The sequence below is a fragment of the Nerophis lumbriciformis genome, linkage group LG17, assembly GCF_033978685.3.
Source record: "Nerophis lumbriciformis linkage group LG17, RoL_Nlum_v2.1, whole genome shotgun sequence".
Classification (NCBI taxonomy): domain Eukaryota; kingdom Metazoa; phylum Chordata; class Actinopteri; order Syngnathiformes; family Syngnathidae; genus Nerophis; species Nerophis lumbriciformis.
In genome coordinates this window covers 10,606,916-10,627,500 of record NC_084564.2, presented here as the reverse complement: position 1 = coordinate 10,627,500, position 20,585 = coordinate 10,606,916, and the positions used below count along the sequence as shown (strand labels likewise).

Below are 20,585 nucleotides of genomic sequence, written 5' to 3'. Positions count from 1 at the left end.
AGACACTGCAAAGGTGTGGTATTGTTTGAGCTACGGCATCATCTTTTGGACAAGTTCGTTCACTGCAGGTGTTGCGGGTTGAAAATGTACTTCCTGTTTCGTGCCTTAAACCGGAAGTATATCCCATTTCGTCTACTCTTCGTCTAGAGCGCCAGTATCAAACTCAAGGCCCGGGGGCCAGTTCTGGCCCGCCACATTGTTTTATGCGGCCCGCAAAAGCCTGGAAGTAAAGTGCATCAATAAAGCACTTCATCTTTTCTTACTAAATGTATTCGTTCTTTCAATTTTGACAGAAAATTGCATGCGATGCATACAATTGCATGTCTTTTAAACTTGAGAACAATCTGAACATGCAAGAAAATATTGTATAAACACGGGGGTATCCAAAGGCATATTGTTGGAATGCATATAATTGGTTGTACTTGTTTATTGTGTGTGTTGTATAAATGTGCTTATTTTATACTGGTATAAAGTATAAAAAGGCACTTTATTGTGCCTATAAATGTGCCTATTTTATACTTGTATAAAGTATGGAAAGGCACTTTATACAACACACACAATAAACAAGTAAAACCATTTTAATTGCATACACAGAGGAAGACACGTCCCAGTAAATGTTAGTGTTACAAACAGTTTTGGCAATACTTGTATAAAGTATAAAAAAGGCACATTTATATACTAAACACACAATAAACAAGTACTGTAAAACCAATTTAATTGCATACACAATCCCTGTAAATGTTAGTGTTACAAACAGTTTTGGCGCGGATCCCAGACAACCTTGAAAAGGTTCCATTGTCATTTATATTCCAAATAATATAATAAGAGAATTCTGTTTAATTGAGAATCCATTCTGAATGGAACAAAGATCCCACCTCGAATACACAGTGCTTTTTTTTCTGTCCAAATAAAAAGAACAAATACATTTAGCCAGTAAATACTTTGACGCACATTATTCCCAGCCTTTGGTGAACCTTATGAAATGAGCATTGAGTTTGATACAAACAGTCTGCAATGTTGTGAATTTTAAGCTACCTTTGTTTGCTGGGAGTTTGTTCCGGGCCTCTAGTGCGGCAAGGACGGCCACGCTGAAGGGGAACATTTGAACAATGGAGTCTTGGCTCAGAGGCGGCCCATAATCCTCCATGTTGGCATCACTGCCCTCCATAATGACGTCCAGCATGTCCAGGACATCTAGAGGAGAGAGCCGTGGTCAGGGAAAAGAGGCTTTGGGCGTGGACACAAGGAATTACCGTCTATGTGGGACACGGCGACACTGGCGGCGTCGCCCTCGGGGCCGTTCAGGTTGGACTGCAGTTCGGCCGCCTCCTGCACCAGGCTGGCAACTTTATCTGTGTACATGTGGGAATGGCTCACCACCCTGGCAAACACTTGCTGCAAGAAGCGCACGGCCGTCTCTTGTTGGCTGGGTTCTACTCGGTCCAGCTGGTCAAGCCAGAGTTCAAGTTCGGTCCAAGTGTACTCAAACACACCGGTGTCCTTTAACACCTGAAGGAGACACACGACATCCAACCATTTGCATAAACACATTATAATGGGACTGACTGGGAGTGCAGCGTGTCAGTACAGTAGGCGACGGTATGCAATGTAACTCCGCTTCTTAACACACCTGCTCTGCCAGAGAATAGGAAGATGTAGCAGGATTTACATTTGCCAAATTGGTGACTTCGTCACCATATTTAGTAGGGGTGTGGGAAAAAAATCGATTTGAATTCGAATCGCGATTCTCACGTTGTGCGATTCAGAATCGATTCTCATTTTTAAAAAATCTATTTATTTTTTATTTATTAAAAAAAAAAAAAAAAAATATATATATATATATATATATATATATATATATATATATATATATACACATTTTTAAAATTAATCAATCCAACAAAACAATACACAGCAATACCATAACAATGCAATCCAATTCCAAAACCAAACCCGACCAAGCAACACTCAGAACTGCAATAAACAGAGCAATTGAGAGGAGACACAAACACGACACAGAACAAACCAAAATTAGTGAAAGAAAAATTAATATTATCAACAACAGTATCAATATTAGTTACAATTTCAACATAGCAGTGATTAAAAATCCCCCATTGACATTATCATTAGACATTTATAAAAAAATAATAAAAAGAACAATAGTGTCACGGTGGCTTACACTTGCATCGCATCTCATAAGCTTGACAACACACTGTGTCCAATATTTTCACAAAGATAAAATAAGTCATATTTTTGGTTCATTTAATAGTTAAAACAAATTTACATTATTGCAATCAGTTGATAAAACATTGTCCTTTATAATTATAAAAGCTTTTTACAAAAATCTACTACTCTGCTTGCATGTCAGCAGACTGGGGTAGATCCTGCTGAAATCCTATGTATTGAATGAATAGACAATCCTTTTGAATCGGGAAAAAAAATTATTTTTGAATCGAGAATCGTGTTGAATTGAAAAAAAAAAAAATCAATTTTGAATCGAATCGTGACCCCAAGAATCGATATTGAATCGAATCGTGGGACACCCAAAGATTCACAGCCCTAATATTTAGTGAGTATTCAAACGCTTATGGATATCTGCTTTCAAAAAAACGACAAATCTATTTAATTTTTTCAGTGTTTTTCTAGTCAAGCCCCCACAAGCTTGGAACATTAAAAAAAAGACAAAAAGAGGCGACAGAAGTAAACATGTATTCGAAACATATTTGTTTTGCTTTTCATGATTTTTACTCACTCCCAAATCATCTGTCAGGGCAAGTTTTTTAAGTTATGTACATTTTGTCTACATTTACATGTACTAAAAATCTTTTAGAGCACAGCTTAAAACTCACTTCTTTACCGCAGATAACTTTTGATTTATGAGTTCATTGTGAGTCTTAAATGTTTAGTTTAGATTCCTTTGTGTGTCTCAGTCTCTGTTTCTGTTTTTTTTGTTTCTCCACTCGGGCTGTGCCCCGGGCTGATGTAACAGTTGGTTGGGGGGCGCATAATAAATGAAAATAACATAACATAACATAACATAAATGTATAGTCATGTATATCGGTACAGATCCATTACTAGTTTGAGCAGAGATTGTCATATAGAAATTAACTAGCGTATTTTTCGGACTATTAGTCGCAGTTTTTTTCATAGTTTGGCCGGGGGTGCGACTTATACTCAGGAGCGACTTATGTGTGAAATTATTAAAACATTAGCGTAAAATATCAAATAATATTATTTAGCTCATTTACGTAAGAGACTAGATAAGTATAAGATTTCATGGAATTTAGCGATTAGGAGTGACAGATTGTTTGGTAAACGTATAGCATGTTCTATATCCATCCATCCATCCATTTTCTACCGCTTATTCCCTTTTGGGGTCACGGGGGGCGCTGGAGCCTATCTCAGCTACAATCGGGCGGAAGGCGGGGTACACCCTGGACAAGTCTATATGTTATAGTTATTTGAATGACTCTTACCATAATATGTTACATTAACATACCAGTTGGTTATTTATGCCTCATATAACGTACACTTATTCAGCCTGTTGTTCACTATTCTTTATTTATTTTAAATTGCCTTTCAAATGTCTATTCTTGGTTTTTATCAAACACATTCCCCAAAAAATGCGACTTATACTCCAGTGCGACTTACCGTATTTTCCGCACTATAAGGCGCACCTAAAAACCACAAATTTTCTCAAAAGCTAACAGTGCGCCTTATAACCCGGTGCGCTTTATTACGATTCATTTTCATAAAGTTTAGGTCTCGCAACTACGGTAAACAGCCGCCATCTTTTTTCCCCGTAGAAGAAGCGCGCGGTGCATGCTGGGATATGTGACGTTTCATTTCCATTTGTGTGTTTATGTAAAGACCCCAAATGGCTCCTATTAAGTGTGTTGTCTGTCTAATTATAAATAATGCAGACGAGGCGTGTTAACTGAGTTCTCAACGTTTTCTCACAGCGTGCTCATAACCACATTCGAACTCCCAGCATACAACAACGCTTCTCAGGGCTACCGCGCATGCTCGTAACTATCGTTGCATGCTGGGTAGTGTAGTTGTTATATTTGCTAGCTCATAACAGCACATTGAGAGACACGCTTACGCGCTTAATTCAATACTCGCCGTCATTCCGGGTGGATTGACAAAAGACCTCCAGCCGCTAGATATTGGTGTCAACAGGGCATTCGAAGCTAGACTGCTAACTGCGTGGGAACTTCTCAGGGCTACCGCGCATGCTCGTAACTATCGTTGCATGCTGGGTAGTGTAGTTGTTATATTTGCTAGCTCATAACAGCACATTGAGAGACACGCTGACGCGCTTAATTCAATACTCGCCGTCATTCCGGGTGGATTGACAAAAGACCTCCAGCCGCTAGATATTGGTGTCAACAGGGCATTCGAAGCTAGACTGCTAACTGCGTGGGAACAATGGAAGACAGAAGGCGAACACACCTTCACTAAGACGAGGAGGCAGCGCCAGACGACGCCAACATCTGCCAGTGGATCGTAAATTTGCCCAACTTTTCACTTCGGACACCGAAGACGAAGGATTTACGAATGAAGAATAACTTCAGAAAGTAAGCGCTATGTTTATTTTGTGTGTTGTGACATTAACGTTCGAGCAACATTATGTTGCTATTGCTCTGCACTATTTTGAATTTTACTATGTTTGTGATTGCACATTTGCGTACATTTTGGGAGTGAACAGAGTTGTTAGAACGCTGGTTTTTAATATATTATTAAAGTTTGACTGACCTATCTGACTGTTTTTTTGACATTCCCTTTAGCGCAGCGTAGGCGCGGCTTATAGTCCGGGGCGGCTTATTGGTGGACAAAATTATGAAATATGTAATTCATAGAAGGTGCGGCTAATAATCCGGTGCGCCTTATAGTGCGGAAAATACGGTATATATATTTTTTCCCTTTTTTATTATGCATTTTCGGCAGGTGCGACTTATACTCCGGTGCGACTTATACTCCGAAAAATACGGTATACACCATAAAACATGTCACATGCTATGCCACATGAGTGTTTTTTAAGTCATAAGTTTGTGACATGAAAAACCCACAAGTAATGTAAAAAACATAGTGTTTACTTTTTGATAACAATATAAAACACAAAGCAGTTTGGCTAATGAAGATATAGTCAAATAAATAAGCTTTGTTCTTCTACAACAACACCATGTGGTTCAGTGCAACAGTTTGGCCGACAAAAATAAACAGGAGTGATACCTCACACATCTAATACACAATCTCCGTACCTCAGCATGTTGATTCTTCAGTCTGCTTTCAATTCGATGAGATGACAAAATATTGTCATACATACATACTTTTAGTGTGGGACAAATGCATCCGTCTCCAATATTGTCCACACCTGTCGCCATCTAATGACAGCAGCGCGCTCTTAAACGCACGCCGAGACGCTACGCTACGGAAGTGAAGTGAGGGAAATAAAGTGAAACAAGGCGTTCAGCTCCGTTTACTCCAAGGGAAAATCTACTGGAGCAAGGTCTGTGTAGTTGCACATGCGGCAACTTTGCTTCCAGGAAGTAAGCAGTGTTGCCTAAAATGCATTAATAAGTGACGGTTTTTCAATCAATAAAAATGTAAACGGTATTATTAACCGTCTGGAATTTTAACACGGTTTATCATTGTACCGTTTACCATAACATCCCTAATTATTACGCATGTCTAGCTTGTGTGTTATTGTGTGCTTAGCTGTTGTGTAGCTTCTAGCTCTGGTATCCTATAGCCGAGCACAGTGATTCTCAAACTGTGGTACGGGCTCCATTTAGTGGTATACCAAAGAATCACTTCATTAAATGTTCAAGCACAGTGTTACTGTTCAAACTGAGTGTAATGTTACAGTGGCCAAAAAATATTAAATATACTTGTTAAAGGGGAACTGCATTTTTTTGGGAATTTTGCCTATCTTTCACAATCATTATGAAAGAGATGGATTTTCTTTTCCATTGCATTCTAACTTGTAAATAAACGTAAATAAAAGTCCGTTTGCAGCGGAGCCAATGGAAGGTCCTCTATTCCGCCCAAAAAAACCTACTAAAAAACCATTTACATTTGAATGTTAACAAGTATTAGTGATATTGTTATTATAAGCGCTAACGCAGACAAACTATTTATAGCGGCAACGTGATCACTAACTTGTGTCCCTATGTTGACATCGACTGATGAGCTCCTTCCTCGTTTCCTTGCTTCCCGTAAGTTTATTCTAAATCATAAATCATCCCTCTCACCTGGATAGTAGAAGGACGAGAATGTATTTGAACAAATTGGTACACTTTGACAGCCATTTTAGACCCGGGAATGGCGAGAGCGACACGGAAAGACGGTTGTTTCCATCCCCCTTTTCTTCGCAAAGATTATGAGTCATTCTCTATCCAAACGGGAATACGTACATATAAACATCCTAGCAGTCTGCATCCTAATGACAGCAGACCTGGTAGAGTAAGTGATGTTTTATTATGTTTGATGGCTCTCATGTAGTCTACAGTAAATAATAATCGGGGATGATGTCGAAGAAAAAAAATAACGTTGTGATGCATTTTTTAAATTAATGCGCCGCGTATGCTTAAAATACGTAAATATTAAATGTTATTATGAATGTGTCTGTTACTACATTACATATATACTTGTAAATAAAACCTTAATAGAGGTGTTGGATGTTTTTTCAAAGGCTTTTTAGGTAGACTAGAGCGGCTTCCATAGGCTCCATTGTAAATAAGCTTTTATTTACTATTTAGAATGCATTACAAAAAAAAAAATTGATTGTGAACGATAGGCAAAATTCCCCCCAAAAAGTACAGATCCCCTTTAAATAAAGCCTCTACCTTGTTTTTAATGAATACGTAGGCCTACTACGCTACTGTATTTTAATGTTGGTCATTATGGTGGTACTTGGAGAGCCAAGTGCTTTCTGAGGTGGTACTTGGTGGAAAAAAGTTTGAGAACCACTTGCCTAGCAAGTTAAGCTTTTGTACATTAATTGACTAAAATGTAATAAAAAAGAGCAATCTTGTATGCCAGGGGTGCTCACACTTTTTCTGCAGGCGAGCTACCGGGTACTTTTCAATTGATCAAGTCGTGGGGATCTACCTCATTCATATATATAATTTATATTTACTTATTTATGAAACATGTTTTTGTTAACAAGTTAAAGGTGTTTAATGATAATACAAGCATGTTTAACACATATAGTTAATATTGTTAATAAATTAAAGGTGTTTAATGATAATACAAGCATGTTTAACACATATAGTTAATATTGTTAATAAATTAAAGGTGTTTAATGAAAATACAAGTTTGTTTAATACATATAGTTAATATTGTTAACAAGTTAAAGGTGATTAATGATAATACAAGCATGTTTAACACTTATAGTTAATATTGTTAAGTTAAAGGTGTTTAAAGATAATGCAAACATGTTCAACACATATAGTTAATATTGTTAACAAGTTAAAGATGTTTAGTGATAATGCAAGCATGTTTAACACATATAGTTAATATTGTTAATAAATTAAAGGTGTTTAATGAAAATACAAGTTTGTTTAATACATATAGTTAATATTGTTAACAAGTTAAAGGTGATTAATGATAATACAAGCATGTTTAACACTTATAGTTAATATTGTTAAGTTAAAGGTGTTTAAAGATAATGCAAACATGTTTAACACATATAGTTAATATTGTTAACAAGTTAAAGATGTTTAGTGATAATGCAAGCATGTTTAACACATATAGTTAATATTGTTAATAAATTAAAGGTGTTTAATGATAATACAAGAATGTTTAACACATAGTTAATATTGTTAACAAGTTAAAGGTGTTTAAAGATAATACAAGCATGTTTAACACTTATAGTTAATATTGGTAATAAGTTAAAGGTGTTTAAAGATAATACAAGCATGTTTAACACATAGTTAATATTGTTAATAAGTTAAAGGTGTTTAAAGATAATACAAGCATGTTTAACACATATAGTTAATATTGTTAATAAGTTAAAGGTGTTTAAAGATAATACAAGCATGTTTAACACATATAGTTAATATTGTTAATAAGTTAAAAGTGTTTAGAGATAATACAAGCATGTTTAACACATATAGATTCCTTTCTTTCATGAAGACAAGAATATAAGTTGGTGTATTACCTGATTGTGATGACTTGCATTGATTGGAATCAGACAGTAGTGCTGATAAGGTCCGCATTTTCGAATGGAGGAGAAAAAAAGTCCTACTTTCTGTCCAATACCACATGAAAGTGGTTGGTTTTTGGCATTTTATTTATCCAGCTTCCGTACTCCTTTGTATACACTTTACAAGAAATACATTGTCGGCAAACTCCGTAGCTTGCTAGATTGTGCACGCGAGCTTTCTGAGACTCTTATTTTGGTAGCGCAGGCAGGATGAAGTAGCGCTTTTATTGTGCAACTGTGCAGTCGGTCTTTGGAGTTTTGAAGACAGGTACGGCGCCAGAGTCTGTTGAAATAAAGTGTTTCTCGCCTTCCAGTCGGTAGTTTTAATGAGCTGGCAGCAGCCAGCGTCATCTCAGAAGACCCTCGGGGGCCGTGAATGTCAATCAAGTGACGAAAGTGACGTCATAGTGAAGATTTATGATCGCTCATTTTTAGGACTATTTTTTTAATGGCAGGCTGGTGATCGACTGACACAACCTCCGAGATCGACCGGTAGCTCGCGATCGACGTAATGAGCACCCCTGTTGTATGCCTATTGGAGGACATTTCGATGTTCGCTTTGCACAAGTAAACACGCTGTATCAGACATGATATCACACATTGGACCTGCAAGACCACATGATCCGGACTGATGTCTGCTGTCAATATCGGACCGGGGCATCCCGACTCCCAGATAAATAATGGAGATTGACAACAAGCTGCGGAGCCAACAGGAAAAAAAGAGGTTTCTTACTTTCACCACCAGCATCCGTGTGGAGGTCTTCAGTTGGCTGCAGCTGCTGTTGACAAACATCTTGAGGAGCAAATAAATCACTGACTTCTCTTCTTGACTAGCTTCCTGCAAAAGAGAGAAACAAACCCATCGAAAACACTTTTAATAACACCACACACATATACAAAAACTCATTTGCATGTATCAGGCATGTGATCTGAACTTAATGAAAAGGACTGGAGATAAGTCGCGGGTCTGAGGGCCGCAGGTCCAAGGTGGTGCCCTGGTGGGGGGGACAAGGGGGCAATCGGGCCTCTGATTGGCCTGTTCGTAATGTTTTGCCCTTATCTTAACCAACCGTGACTCATCATAGTAAAAAAAACAGCCAAACATGGATTTTCTTATACGTAAACCAACCAATCATCATTAATGTTTCCCGTATATGTTGTCTACTGCCCATGGAGTTGCACTAGCACAGTGGTTCTCAAATGGGGGTACGTGTACCCCTGGGGGTACTTGAAGGTATGCCAAGGGGTACGTGAGATTTTTTTTAAATATTCTAAAAATAGCAATAATTCAAAAATCCTTTATAAATATATTTATTGAATAATACTTCAACAAAATATGAATGTAAGTTCATAAACTCAGTCAAGCACAAGCTCAGGTTTCTCACTAAAATGTCTGTCAAAAAGAACTGTGAAAAGAAATGCAACAATGCAAAATTCAGTGTTGACAGGTAGATTTTTTTGTGGACATGTTCCATAAATATTGATGTTATAGATTTCCTTTTTTGTGAAGAAATGTTTAGAATTAAGTTCATGAATCCAGATGGATCTCTATTACAATCCCCAAAGAGGGCACTTTAAGTTCTATGTGTAGAAATCTTTATTTATAATTGAATCACTTGTTTATTTTTCAACAAGTTTTTAGTTATTTTTATATATTTTTTTCCAAATAGTTCACGAAAGACCACTACAAATGAGCAATATTTTGCACTGTTATACAATTTAATTATTCAGAAACTGATGACATAGTGCTGTATTTTACTTCTTTATCTCTTTTTTTCAACCACAAATGCTCTGCTCTGATTAGGGGGTAATTGAATTAAAAAAATGTTCACAGGGGGTACATCACTGAAAAAAGGTTGAGAACCACTGCACTAGCATATAGCATATCTAACCGCTACATGGGTCTAAAAATAGCTAAGCTACGGAAATCTACTGCCATACTGAAAAGCTACTGCCAAGCTACTGGGAAATTCGCTACGTAGCTTCGATTTTCAAGCTAATCATTTTTAATGGAAAACCGTAGTTTTTACCACTGCAGCCGTAAACCGGAATGGATTATCAAAAAACGTACTCATTACGAAAAAACCTAGTTGTCGGCAGGTATGGCAAATAGATGGATGAAGATTTTAACACGCATTGTAGGTTGGAAAAAACAAAGAAAAACGGAAAATATTTGTTAGAATACTTGTTTGTAAGTTATCACAAAAACTTTGTGTTACATTGAGTGTCTGGTGAGAAGACAAAAGCTGTCTTTGAAACCTACCAAGAGTAAGGCTCGTAAAACTCCACTGTGTAGGGGGAGGAAGCAAAATGAAGGTGTTCTGTTTTCTTTCATGTATGGTAATCAACAGAAAGATATTGTTCTAACCCAAGGACTTCAAAGCGGAGAGGAAGCAGGACCAGACTCACCTCCAGGCGACCTCTTCTTGAACCTCCTTCTTGAACTGTCTTATGAACGTCTTTTTTAACGATTTTACAACCTCTTCTTTTGAACTGTTCGGTAACCAAAAGCAACGCTGTTTACGACCCACTTCCCTCTGGAGGCAACTGTGGTCATGTGGACGGAGAAAGTCAAATAAAGAAGGAGGAGTACAATCTTTTGGCAGAGCGTGCTGAGATACTGTACAAGAGTACAGTGTACAGGCGATTCTCCTCAATTGAGTCCAAATTGAATTCTGTCTCTGTTTAATTCTTTGCCTCTTGTCTTGTTTAATAGATGTCATCAGAGTTTGAACCTGACAATGTATTTTTTAGATTTTTACACAGATAAAAAAGACGGATTTCCAACTATAGACGGAGAAATCAAATGCCTGATGTATACGTTTGGGCTGCGAATCTTTGGGTAACGCACGATTCAATTCGACACTTGAGGGGTAACGATTCGATTCAGAATTGATTCTCAATTCAAAATCCATCCATCCATCCATTTTATACTGCTTGTCCCTGTTGGGGGGTGCTGGAGCCAATATCAATATTTTTTAATAACATTGGTTGCCTACATTGTTTGCCAGTTCTATGATGAACTACATTCCTCCATAAAATAGATACATTTTTATATTACTTAAAAGAAAAGTGTTTTTGTTTAGTAAAATTCTACCCAAACATTTAATAAAATACAAATAAGGCAACAAGAGAAGTATCCAACACTTCTCTTTTCTAAAGTAAATGTGTACATAAGATATGATCAACAATATGATTTTTTTTTTAAAATAATTAGGAATTGTCACAAATAATGGTGATTCATGAAAAAAATATATTTTTTGACACCCCTAATATACATGATGTAACAAAATTAAAATCTTCTCAACCTGAAGGCGGAACCATGAGAACTTGCTGGCAGGAATGTCCAAGGCCAGTTGTAGAATCTGATGCTGAAGGACTGGGGCGACCTCTTTGTTCACTCCTCCCTCTGACACAACCCCTGCAGACGCCAGACAAAGTCAGGTTGGGGTCAAGACACTTTTTCATTTTACGAGGAGCTAGTATTACCTTTGAGGAACTTGCTGAAGTCAAATTTGCACTGGCTGACCAGGTGTGGAACTACTTTCTGGTAGAGACAAATCACCTGGAGGATCAGAGCTTTGAGCAGGATCACCTCGGGCGTTTCTGGAACTGTTACACACACACGCACACATTACATCAGTTAATGATGTAGTTTGAATTAGAATAATACACAAGAAGCAGTCACTGGGCAAAACATGAAGTGTATGAAAAGACAAGTCCTTATAAAGCTAAAGTAATGCTCAGTTCTGATGGTTTTCATGAAGTAACGATGCTTAATATTGTGGCTGTAGTAGCAACGGCATCATGCCGAGAGCGGTATCTCATATTTGGACCCTCTAAACAGGCTAAAAATAAAGCTCTAAAATCCACAAAAATAAACATATGGTTGAATCAAGTACAGGAGATCCTCAATCTATGTACTAATTATGTTTCTACAACGGCGATGTAAGTGGAGTTTTAGTATAAGTCGCTAATAGAATACCCAAGTACAGTGTAACCTTGATTTACGAAAGTAATTGGTTCTTAAACCGAAAAATTTGTATAGTGAAGCATAATTTCTCCATAAGAAACAATGTAAACATGAATAAATGGTTGCAGCCTTGACAAAAGTCCATGTTTTAGTGAAGGTTTGTACACAATATAAAGTGCTATACAGTACTGTATATCAAACAAACATAACAAGGAGGTGGTGGATTAACTATCTCTTTATCAACAAGCTAAATCAACAACGACTAGCTTAACTGAGCTGTATGTGCTGCCCTGCTAACACGTGCACACGCACAAAAGTCCCTTAAGTGCCCTCACAAACGATCAGAAATCGCAAAAATCCCTAACTTTAATAACCATATTGCAACTATAATAAACATTTTAAAAAGTACTGTAATTTTCGGACTATAAGGCGCACTTAAAATCCTTTCATTTTCCCAAAAATCAACAGTGCGCCTTATAACCCGGAGCGCCCAATGTACGGCATAATTCTGGTTGTGCTTACTGACCGCAAAGCAATTTTATTTGGTATGTGGTGTAATGATAAGAGATACGTGTAGACTGCAATATGATGGCAGTAAACAACACCAAAACTTCAAATGTTCCATTGAGAATATAGAACATTACACCAAGACCTCAATAAAGCCACGATTTGCAACTAATCGCCGGAGTCCGGAGCTGTGGAGACCCACTGCCGGGTAGAGTGAAGGGTGTTGCCCACGAGAATACATCGGCCCCGGAGGAGTGTCTCCCCTGCGCACCTCGACTATGGTCTGGGAGCCGGAAGCAGGAAAGGTGCAACACATGTTTGACGTGTTGTCAGAAGCAGCTGCTGAACAATGTCGGCAAACCTCCGTCCTCCATTGTTGTATCGCGCAGCCAAAGTGTTCCCAAAAGGGAGATCTTAACGAGGCAAGATGGTCTTCCAGCTCTGGCTTTTACATGTTGTCCTAGCCCGGTCGCTGCTCGCATGTGTACTCGTTCGGTACACCTCCGAATCGAACCGAAACCCCCGTACCGAAACGGTTCAATACAAATACACGTACCGTTACACCCCTATAATTGAGTATTATCATCTTGAAAAATGGGGCAATTATTTGATATCGCAGCGTGTATTGGATCTCCTTGATTAGCGTGTGCCTAATAAAGTGGCCAGGTTCTTACCAGACACTTTGTTGTTCTTGTTCGCCTGTTTTGCTCCCACTTTCTGGTCGGTCTCACTTTCCTTCTTGGTGTGCGATTGCCACCTTTCAACGATGTTGGTCATATCGGGCAAAATCTAGAACAAAAAGGAAGAGGTTCTCAAAGTGAAATGCTTTTAAATTTGAGGTGTGTTGTTGGTGCAAACCTTGCTGAGCGTCTCTCGGTACTGCTGGAGCAGCTCGCCCATTATTTCAGGCGTGTACACGTCAGAACGGTACTCCAGAAGGAATGCCGCGTTCGTGTCCGCCTTTTTCAAGATGAAGCCGATGGTGGAGAAGGTGGTGAGCTGCGCGGCGGTGTTGGCTAACTGCGGAGAGGACGCGAGAGGGTGGTCGGTCGCTCGTCTGTGTTGTTGAGCGTGCATGTTACCTACACTCATGCCCTGCTTGAAGAAGGCCTTGGTGCAGACCGGAGGAAGCGAGATGGCCAGGATCATGGACAGCAGGCGAGGAATAGGAATGAGCTCGTTGGCTTGGAACACGATGCCGATCCCTGGCTGGGCCTCGTAGATCTGACGGGGATGTAAAGGACGTTAGTCGCAACTCTTGTGCACGCTCACATGGCATTTCATTAGGCACACCTACACGACCAAAGATTCTGTCAGGATTATTTTTACCTCATACACTTTCCCTTCATTTTTTTTTATTACAATCTATACTTAAATTATTGAACAATAGGTCAATATCAATAAAAATGCAACATAACCTAAAGTTTTGTTTTGATAATTATTTTTCATAGTTATTCATTTAAATACTTACATCTGCATTTACTTTCTATTTAGATATTAATCTCTATTTCTTTACATTTCCTTCATAATTGTCACTTGTTTTATTATTTAACTCCTGTGGTTTCTTCTCCCTTATATTATTTTGCATAAGAAATTTGTTTTGTTTTTTTGCATAAAATATAATGTAACTAATACCCAATTATGTAAATTGAAAAAGTCAACATCAAATTATCTTTTCTCATATTAATCTAAGAATTAAAAAAATTGGCCATTCATTTTAAAAAGGAATTTAGTATTTTATCTTTAGATAGTAATCCCTATTTCCTTAAAAGTTTTTATATTAATTTGAAAAAAAAAATTATCTGTTGTTTTAAGCTACAATATGTATGTGTTTTTATTTATTTTTTTAAACATTTCTTTACGCTTTTTCCACCTGAGTGTTTGCTGAACACCATAAATATATCAAACATTTTTAATTGGCTTTCTTACTGATATCCAAAATGCTGATATTGCCCAACATTTATTTTACAATACCGATATCAAGCAATACCGATACAGTATTTATTTCGGACATGTTTGAAAAAAAAAAAAAAAAAGCAACAAAAAACGTGTACCGGTATATACATACATACATACATACATACATACATACATACATACATACAGGTATATGTGTATACATACTGTACATATATGTATAAACATACATACACATATGTATATGAATATACATATGTATATGAATATATATATATATATATATATATATATATATATATATATATACTCTATATATAAGTATGTATGTATGTATATGTATATATATACATACATATTATTTACCGTCCAGACCTGTCATCCCTCAACAAGCGCAGCGAAATTGTAACAACATGCCGCCATAGACGGAAACACCTCCTAGGTAACACATGAGCCAATCACCACGCCCCTAGGCCAGCCTGTACCCACCCACTCTGTGCCCTATATAAACCATGGTATGCGAATGCTCCCATTAAAATCTCCTGATGATTGAGGGTACCCCCCCTCATGAAACAGGCCTGTAGAGATGAAATAGTCTTGTGATTTTTTTCCCACACATACATACATATATATATATATATACATACATATATATATATATATATATATATATATATATATATATATATACATACATATATATATATATATATACATACATATATATATATATATACATACATATATATATATATATATATATACATATATATATATATATATATATACACATATATATATATATATATATATATATATATATATATATATATATATACACACACATATATATACATATATATATATATATATATATATATATATATACGTGTATATATATATATATATATATATATATATATCGATTCTTGGGGGGTCACGATTCGATTCAAAATCGATTTTTTTCGATTCAACGCGATTCTCGGTTCAAAAAACGATATTTTCCCGTTTCAAAATGATTCTCTATTCATTCAATACATAGGATTTCAGCAGGATCTACCCCAGTCTGCTGACATGCAAGCAGAGTAGTAGATTTTTGTAAAAAGCTTTTATAATTGTAAAGGACAATATTTTATCAACTGATTGCAATAATGTAAATTTATTTCAACTATTAAATGAACCAAAAATATGACTTATTTTATCTTTGTGAAAATATTAGACACAGTGTGTTGTCAAGCTTATGACTTGTTATGTATGTTTGATATACAGTGCTGTATATAGCACTTTATATTGTGTTCAAAGTGTACAAACCTTCACTAAAACATGGACTTTTGTCGAAACTGGAACCAATTATTCATGTTTACATTGTTTCTTATGGAGAAAGTCGCTTCACGATACAAACTTTTTCATTTACGAACCCTGTTCAAGAGCCAATTAAGTTTGTAAATCCTGGTTCCACAGCATTTACACTTTTGTCACAACAACAAATAGTCTTTTAATACATTTATAAGTAAGAATGTAAATAATAATGTTGATAATTGTATAATAATTTCTCTGTGGCACAAACATTTGTATAGTACAAAATATGAAACTATATACTAATACAATCATTACATTTACTAATGACTTGAGATTTCTATTTTTTTCAACACTTATGTGTTATGGTGTAAGAATTATCAATATTAGGCATGGAGAAGGGATGAAATATAGGAACTATATGTTTGAAACAAATAAATTATATTATTATAAACTGTTTATTTAGCATTTTTATTTATTTATTTTTCTCTCATTATTGGACATCCCAAATAGTTTTCTTATTCTTGTTGTTATCAAGTCATGCCTTTATGTTTTTACTTGTATCCGAGTGACAGTGTTGGTGCTCCAAGGAGTTGGCGAGCGTACCTTCTTGAGCAGCCTGACAGTGTCCTGCCAAGCACTGTTGGGCCGAGGCGTGTACCAGTGCCGCGTCTCCTTGAAGTATCTCGTCACCACGTCTGGACTCGCTCTCAATGTCTGGGCCGCCAGCTGGGCCACCAGCTCGTCCTCGGTCGCCTGTTTCAGGCCCACCAGGAACTGCAGCAGGATGATGTTTCCAGCTCTGTGGAGAGTGAGGAGCGCGCAGACAACTTAGGGGAAGAGGAGTGAAACGTGTATTCTCCAAACGTTTTCCACTGAGGGCCGCACACCGAAAAATTAAAGCATGCACGGGCCATTTTGATATTTTTCATTTTCAAACCCAATGCAACAAACAATTTTTTTTTTACCATTACTGCTCCCTTCAATGTTAGTCCCAGGGACCCAAAAGGGTCTCCGTAATTAAAAAGTGTTAAAAATTAGTAATATATTATATATATATATACTTGCAGTGTGTATATTGTACATATTACATATTGTTATGAAGGTGTCTGTTACTACATTATATATATATACCGTATTTTTCGGATTATAAGTCGCAGTTTTTTTCATAGTTTGGTGCGACTTATACTCAGGAGCGACTTATGTATGAAATGATTAACACATTAGCGTAAAATATCAAATAATATTATTTAGCTCATTCACGTAAGAGACTAAAAAGTTAAAAGTTAAAGTACCAATGATTGTCACACACACACTAGGTGTGGCGAGATTATTCTCTGCATTTGACCCATCACCCTTGATCACCCCCTGGGAGGTGAGGAGAGCAGTGGGCAGCAGCGGTGGCCGCGCCCGGGAATCATTTTGGTGATTTAACCCCCAATTCCAACCCTTGATGCTGAGTGCCAAGCAGGGAGGTAATGGGTCCCATTTTTTTATAGTCTTTGGTATGACTCGGCCGGGGTTTGAACTCACAACCTACCGATCTCAGACTAGACCAGGGGTCGGCAACCCAAAATGTTGAAAGAGCCATATTGGACCAATAATACAAAAACAAATCTGTCTGGAGCCGCAAAAAATTAAAAGCTTTATTACATACAGATAGTGTGTCATGAGATATAAATTGAATTAAGAGGACTTAAAGGAAACTAAATATAGCTACAAACGAGGCAAAATGATGCAATATGTACATACAGCTAGCCTAAATAGCATGTTAGCATCGATTAGCTTGCAGTCATGCAGAGACCAAATATGTCTGATTAGCACTCCACACAAGTCAATAACATCAACAAAACTCACCTTTGTGCATTCACGCACAACATTAAAAGTTTGGTGTACAAAATGAGACAGAAAAAGAAGTGGCATAAAACATGTTCTAGAAAGTCGGAGAAAGTTGCACATGTAAACAAACTACAATGAGTTCAAGGACCGCCAAAATTAGTAGGACAAAACCGCGCTCGCCAAATACTCGAATCAGTGAAGCATGTTTAATATAAACAGTGTGCTTTATAACAATTAGGGAGGTTTGTGTCATGTTTGTCCTCCTACAGAAACCATACTAACACAAAAAACATTTTTTCCCCTCATTTTTTTTCCATTTTTCATACATTTTTGAAAAAGCTCCAGAGAACCACTAGGGCGGCGCTAAAGAGCCGCATGCGGCTCTAGAGCCGCGGGTTGCAGACCCCCGGACTAGACGTATAAGATTTCATGGGATTTAGCGATTAGGAGTGACAAATTGTTTGGTAAACGTATAGCATGTTCTATATGTTATAGTTATTTGAATGACTCTTACCATAATATGTTACGTTAACATACCAGTTGGTTATTTATGCCTCATAGAACGTACACTTATTCAGCCTGTTGTTCACTATTCTTTATTTATTTTAAATTGCCTTTCAAATGTCTATTCTTGGTGTTGGTTTTTATCAAATACATTTCCCCAAAAAATGCGACTTATACTCCAGTGCGACTTATATATGTTTTTTTCCTTCTTTATTATGCATTTTCGGCCGGTGCGACTTATACTCCGGAGCGACTTATACTCCGAAAAATACGGTACTTGTAGTGTGTATATTGTACATATTACATATTGTTATGGAGGTGTCTTTTACTACATTATATATATACTTGCAGTGTGTATATAAAACGTTGGAGGGTTTTGAAGTCGTTTTAGAGAATTTGATGACTCCTATTAGCCACATCTTCCAAGCGTTTTTTATCATCTTTAAAATCCCCCCAAAAAAGACGTATGTTCTTGTCTCTCATAATGATTGTGAACGATAGGCAAAAAAAAGAAGAAAAAAAGCGCAGTTCCTCCTTAAAAATTGCAGAAAATTACCCATGTTAAAGGGGAACATTATCACCAGACCTATGTAAGCGTCAATATATACCTTGATGTTGCAGAAAAAAGACCATATATTTTTTTAACCGATTTCCGAACTCTAAATGGGTGAATTTTGGCGAATTAAACGCCTTTCTATTATTCGCTCTCGGAGCGATGACGTCACATTGTGACGTCACATTGGGAAGCAATCCGCCATTTTCTCACTTTCGTCGGTGTGTTGTCGGAGGGTGTAACAACACGAACAGGGACGGATTCAAGTTGCACCAGTGGCCCAAAGATGCGAAAGTGGCAAGAAATTGGACGAAATTTGTTCAAAATACGAGGCTGTGGGGAAAGCCGACAAAATGGTCAGTCGTTTGTTCCGCACACTTTACCGACGAAAGCTATGCTACGACAAAGATGGCAAGAATGTGTGGATATCCTGCGACACTCAAAGCAGATGCATTTCCAACGATAAAGTCAGAGAAATCTGCCGCCAAACCCCCATTGAATCTGCCGGAGTGTGTGAGCAATTCAGGGACAAAGGACCTCGGTAGCACGGCAAGCAATGGCGGCAGTTTGTTCCCGCAGACGAGCGAGCTAAACCCCCTGGATGTCTTGGCTCACACCGTCCCTTATGCCACCGAAGATGATCAAGAGAAGAATATCGACCCTAGCTTCCCTGGCCTGCTGACATCAACTCCAAAACTGGACATATCAGCTTTCAGGAAAAGAGAGCGGATGAGGGTATGTCTACAGAATATATTAATTGATGAAAATTTACGTAAATTATTATACATAAACTGTGTTTACCAATAATTTAGATTAAAAACATTTATTTTTTTCAATCATTCGAGTACATTCGGGTAGTCTTGTGTAATGCAGTATTTTGTGTCTATTTAGGTATGGTTAACCTGAGTGCTGAAATCGTGGAAAAATATATGTTCTTAGCGCGCCTGAAATGGGCTGTCTGCACTCTCAAAGTGCATGTTGTTGCCAAATGTATTTCATATGCTGTAAACGTAGTTCATAGTTGTTAGTAATTATCTTATCAGACAGTGTTAAGCCGCTGAAATCCGAGTCTGAATCCGAGCTAATGTCGCTATACCTTGCTGTTTGTTTGTATTGGTATCACTGTGTGACGTCACAGGAAAATGGACGGGTGTATATAACGATGGTTAAAATCAGGCACTTTGAAGCTTTTTTTAGGGATATTGCGTGATGGGTAACATTTTGAAAAAAACGTCGAAAAATAAAATAAGCCACTGGGAACTGATTTTTAATGATTTTAACCCTTCTGAAATTGTGATAATGTTCCCCTTTAAGTATTAGTTTCCCTAAAACAACTTGACACATACAGTATGTTTGGGTTTGACTTTGTCTAAGTTCACTTTTATATACAACGTATACCGGTATTCAACGGGATGGAAGTTTTGGTCCAACAATACTTGCCTGCCGGCCGTGCCAAAGCTGGCATCATGAAAGGGGATCCCGTGCTTCCTGGAGCAGCACAGGTCCAGAAGAAAACTGTGAACGAGCTTCCTCACCACGGTTATCCCAGTCGGATCGGAGTCCTGCTCCATGTTTCCACATCACATCATTTAGAACAACTCAAGCAAAGTCAAGAGCGCTTATTGAACCGTGACAGAAACTCACCCCCTCATCACCCGCGGTGGCGTCCACAATCCCGTTCCATTTGTACAGCGAAGCAATGTGGGATATGGTGGCGGCTGTGAAGAGGCGCACTTTTTGCGTCTTGCTAATAACCTTGTCGAAGAGGACCTGCAGCGAGGAC

General features: G+C 37.5%; 1 protein-coding gene across 2 annotated transcripts in view; it reads right to left on the bottom strand.

The window, feature by feature from the left end:
• urb1 (URB1 ribosome biogenesis homolog) overlaps nucleotides 1-20,585 on the bottom strand; it is an 87,292-nt gene that overhangs the window by 52,964 nt on the left and 13,743 nt on the right. For both annotated transcript variants that reach the window (XM_061972426.1, XM_061972427.1), the window contains exons 7-17: nucleotides 20,447-20,572; nucleotides 20,243-20,364; nucleotides 16,513-16,708; nucleotides 13,780-13,917; nucleotides 13,552-13,713; nucleotides 13,368-13,482; nucleotides 11,703-11,825; nucleotides 11,522-11,634; nucleotides 8,947-9,051; nucleotides 1,254-1,509; nucleotides 1,036-1,194 (exon numbers count right to left, since the gene is read on the bottom strand). In XM_061972426.1, coding sequence (XP_061828410.1) covers nucleotides 1,036-1,194; nucleotides 1,254-1,509; nucleotides 8,947-9,051; nucleotides 11,522-11,634; nucleotides 11,703-11,825; nucleotides 13,368-13,482; nucleotides 13,552-13,713; nucleotides 13,780-13,917; nucleotides 16,513-16,708; nucleotides 20,243-20,364; nucleotides 20,447-20,572 — 1,615 coding nt within the window. The remainder of the gene's footprint in view (nucleotides 1-1,035; nucleotides 1,195-1,253; nucleotides 1,510-8,946; nucleotides 9,052-11,521; nucleotides 11,635-11,702; nucleotides 11,826-13,367; nucleotides 13,483-13,551; nucleotides 13,714-13,779; nucleotides 13,918-16,512; nucleotides 16,709-20,242; nucleotides 20,365-20,446; nucleotides 20,573-20,585) is intronic.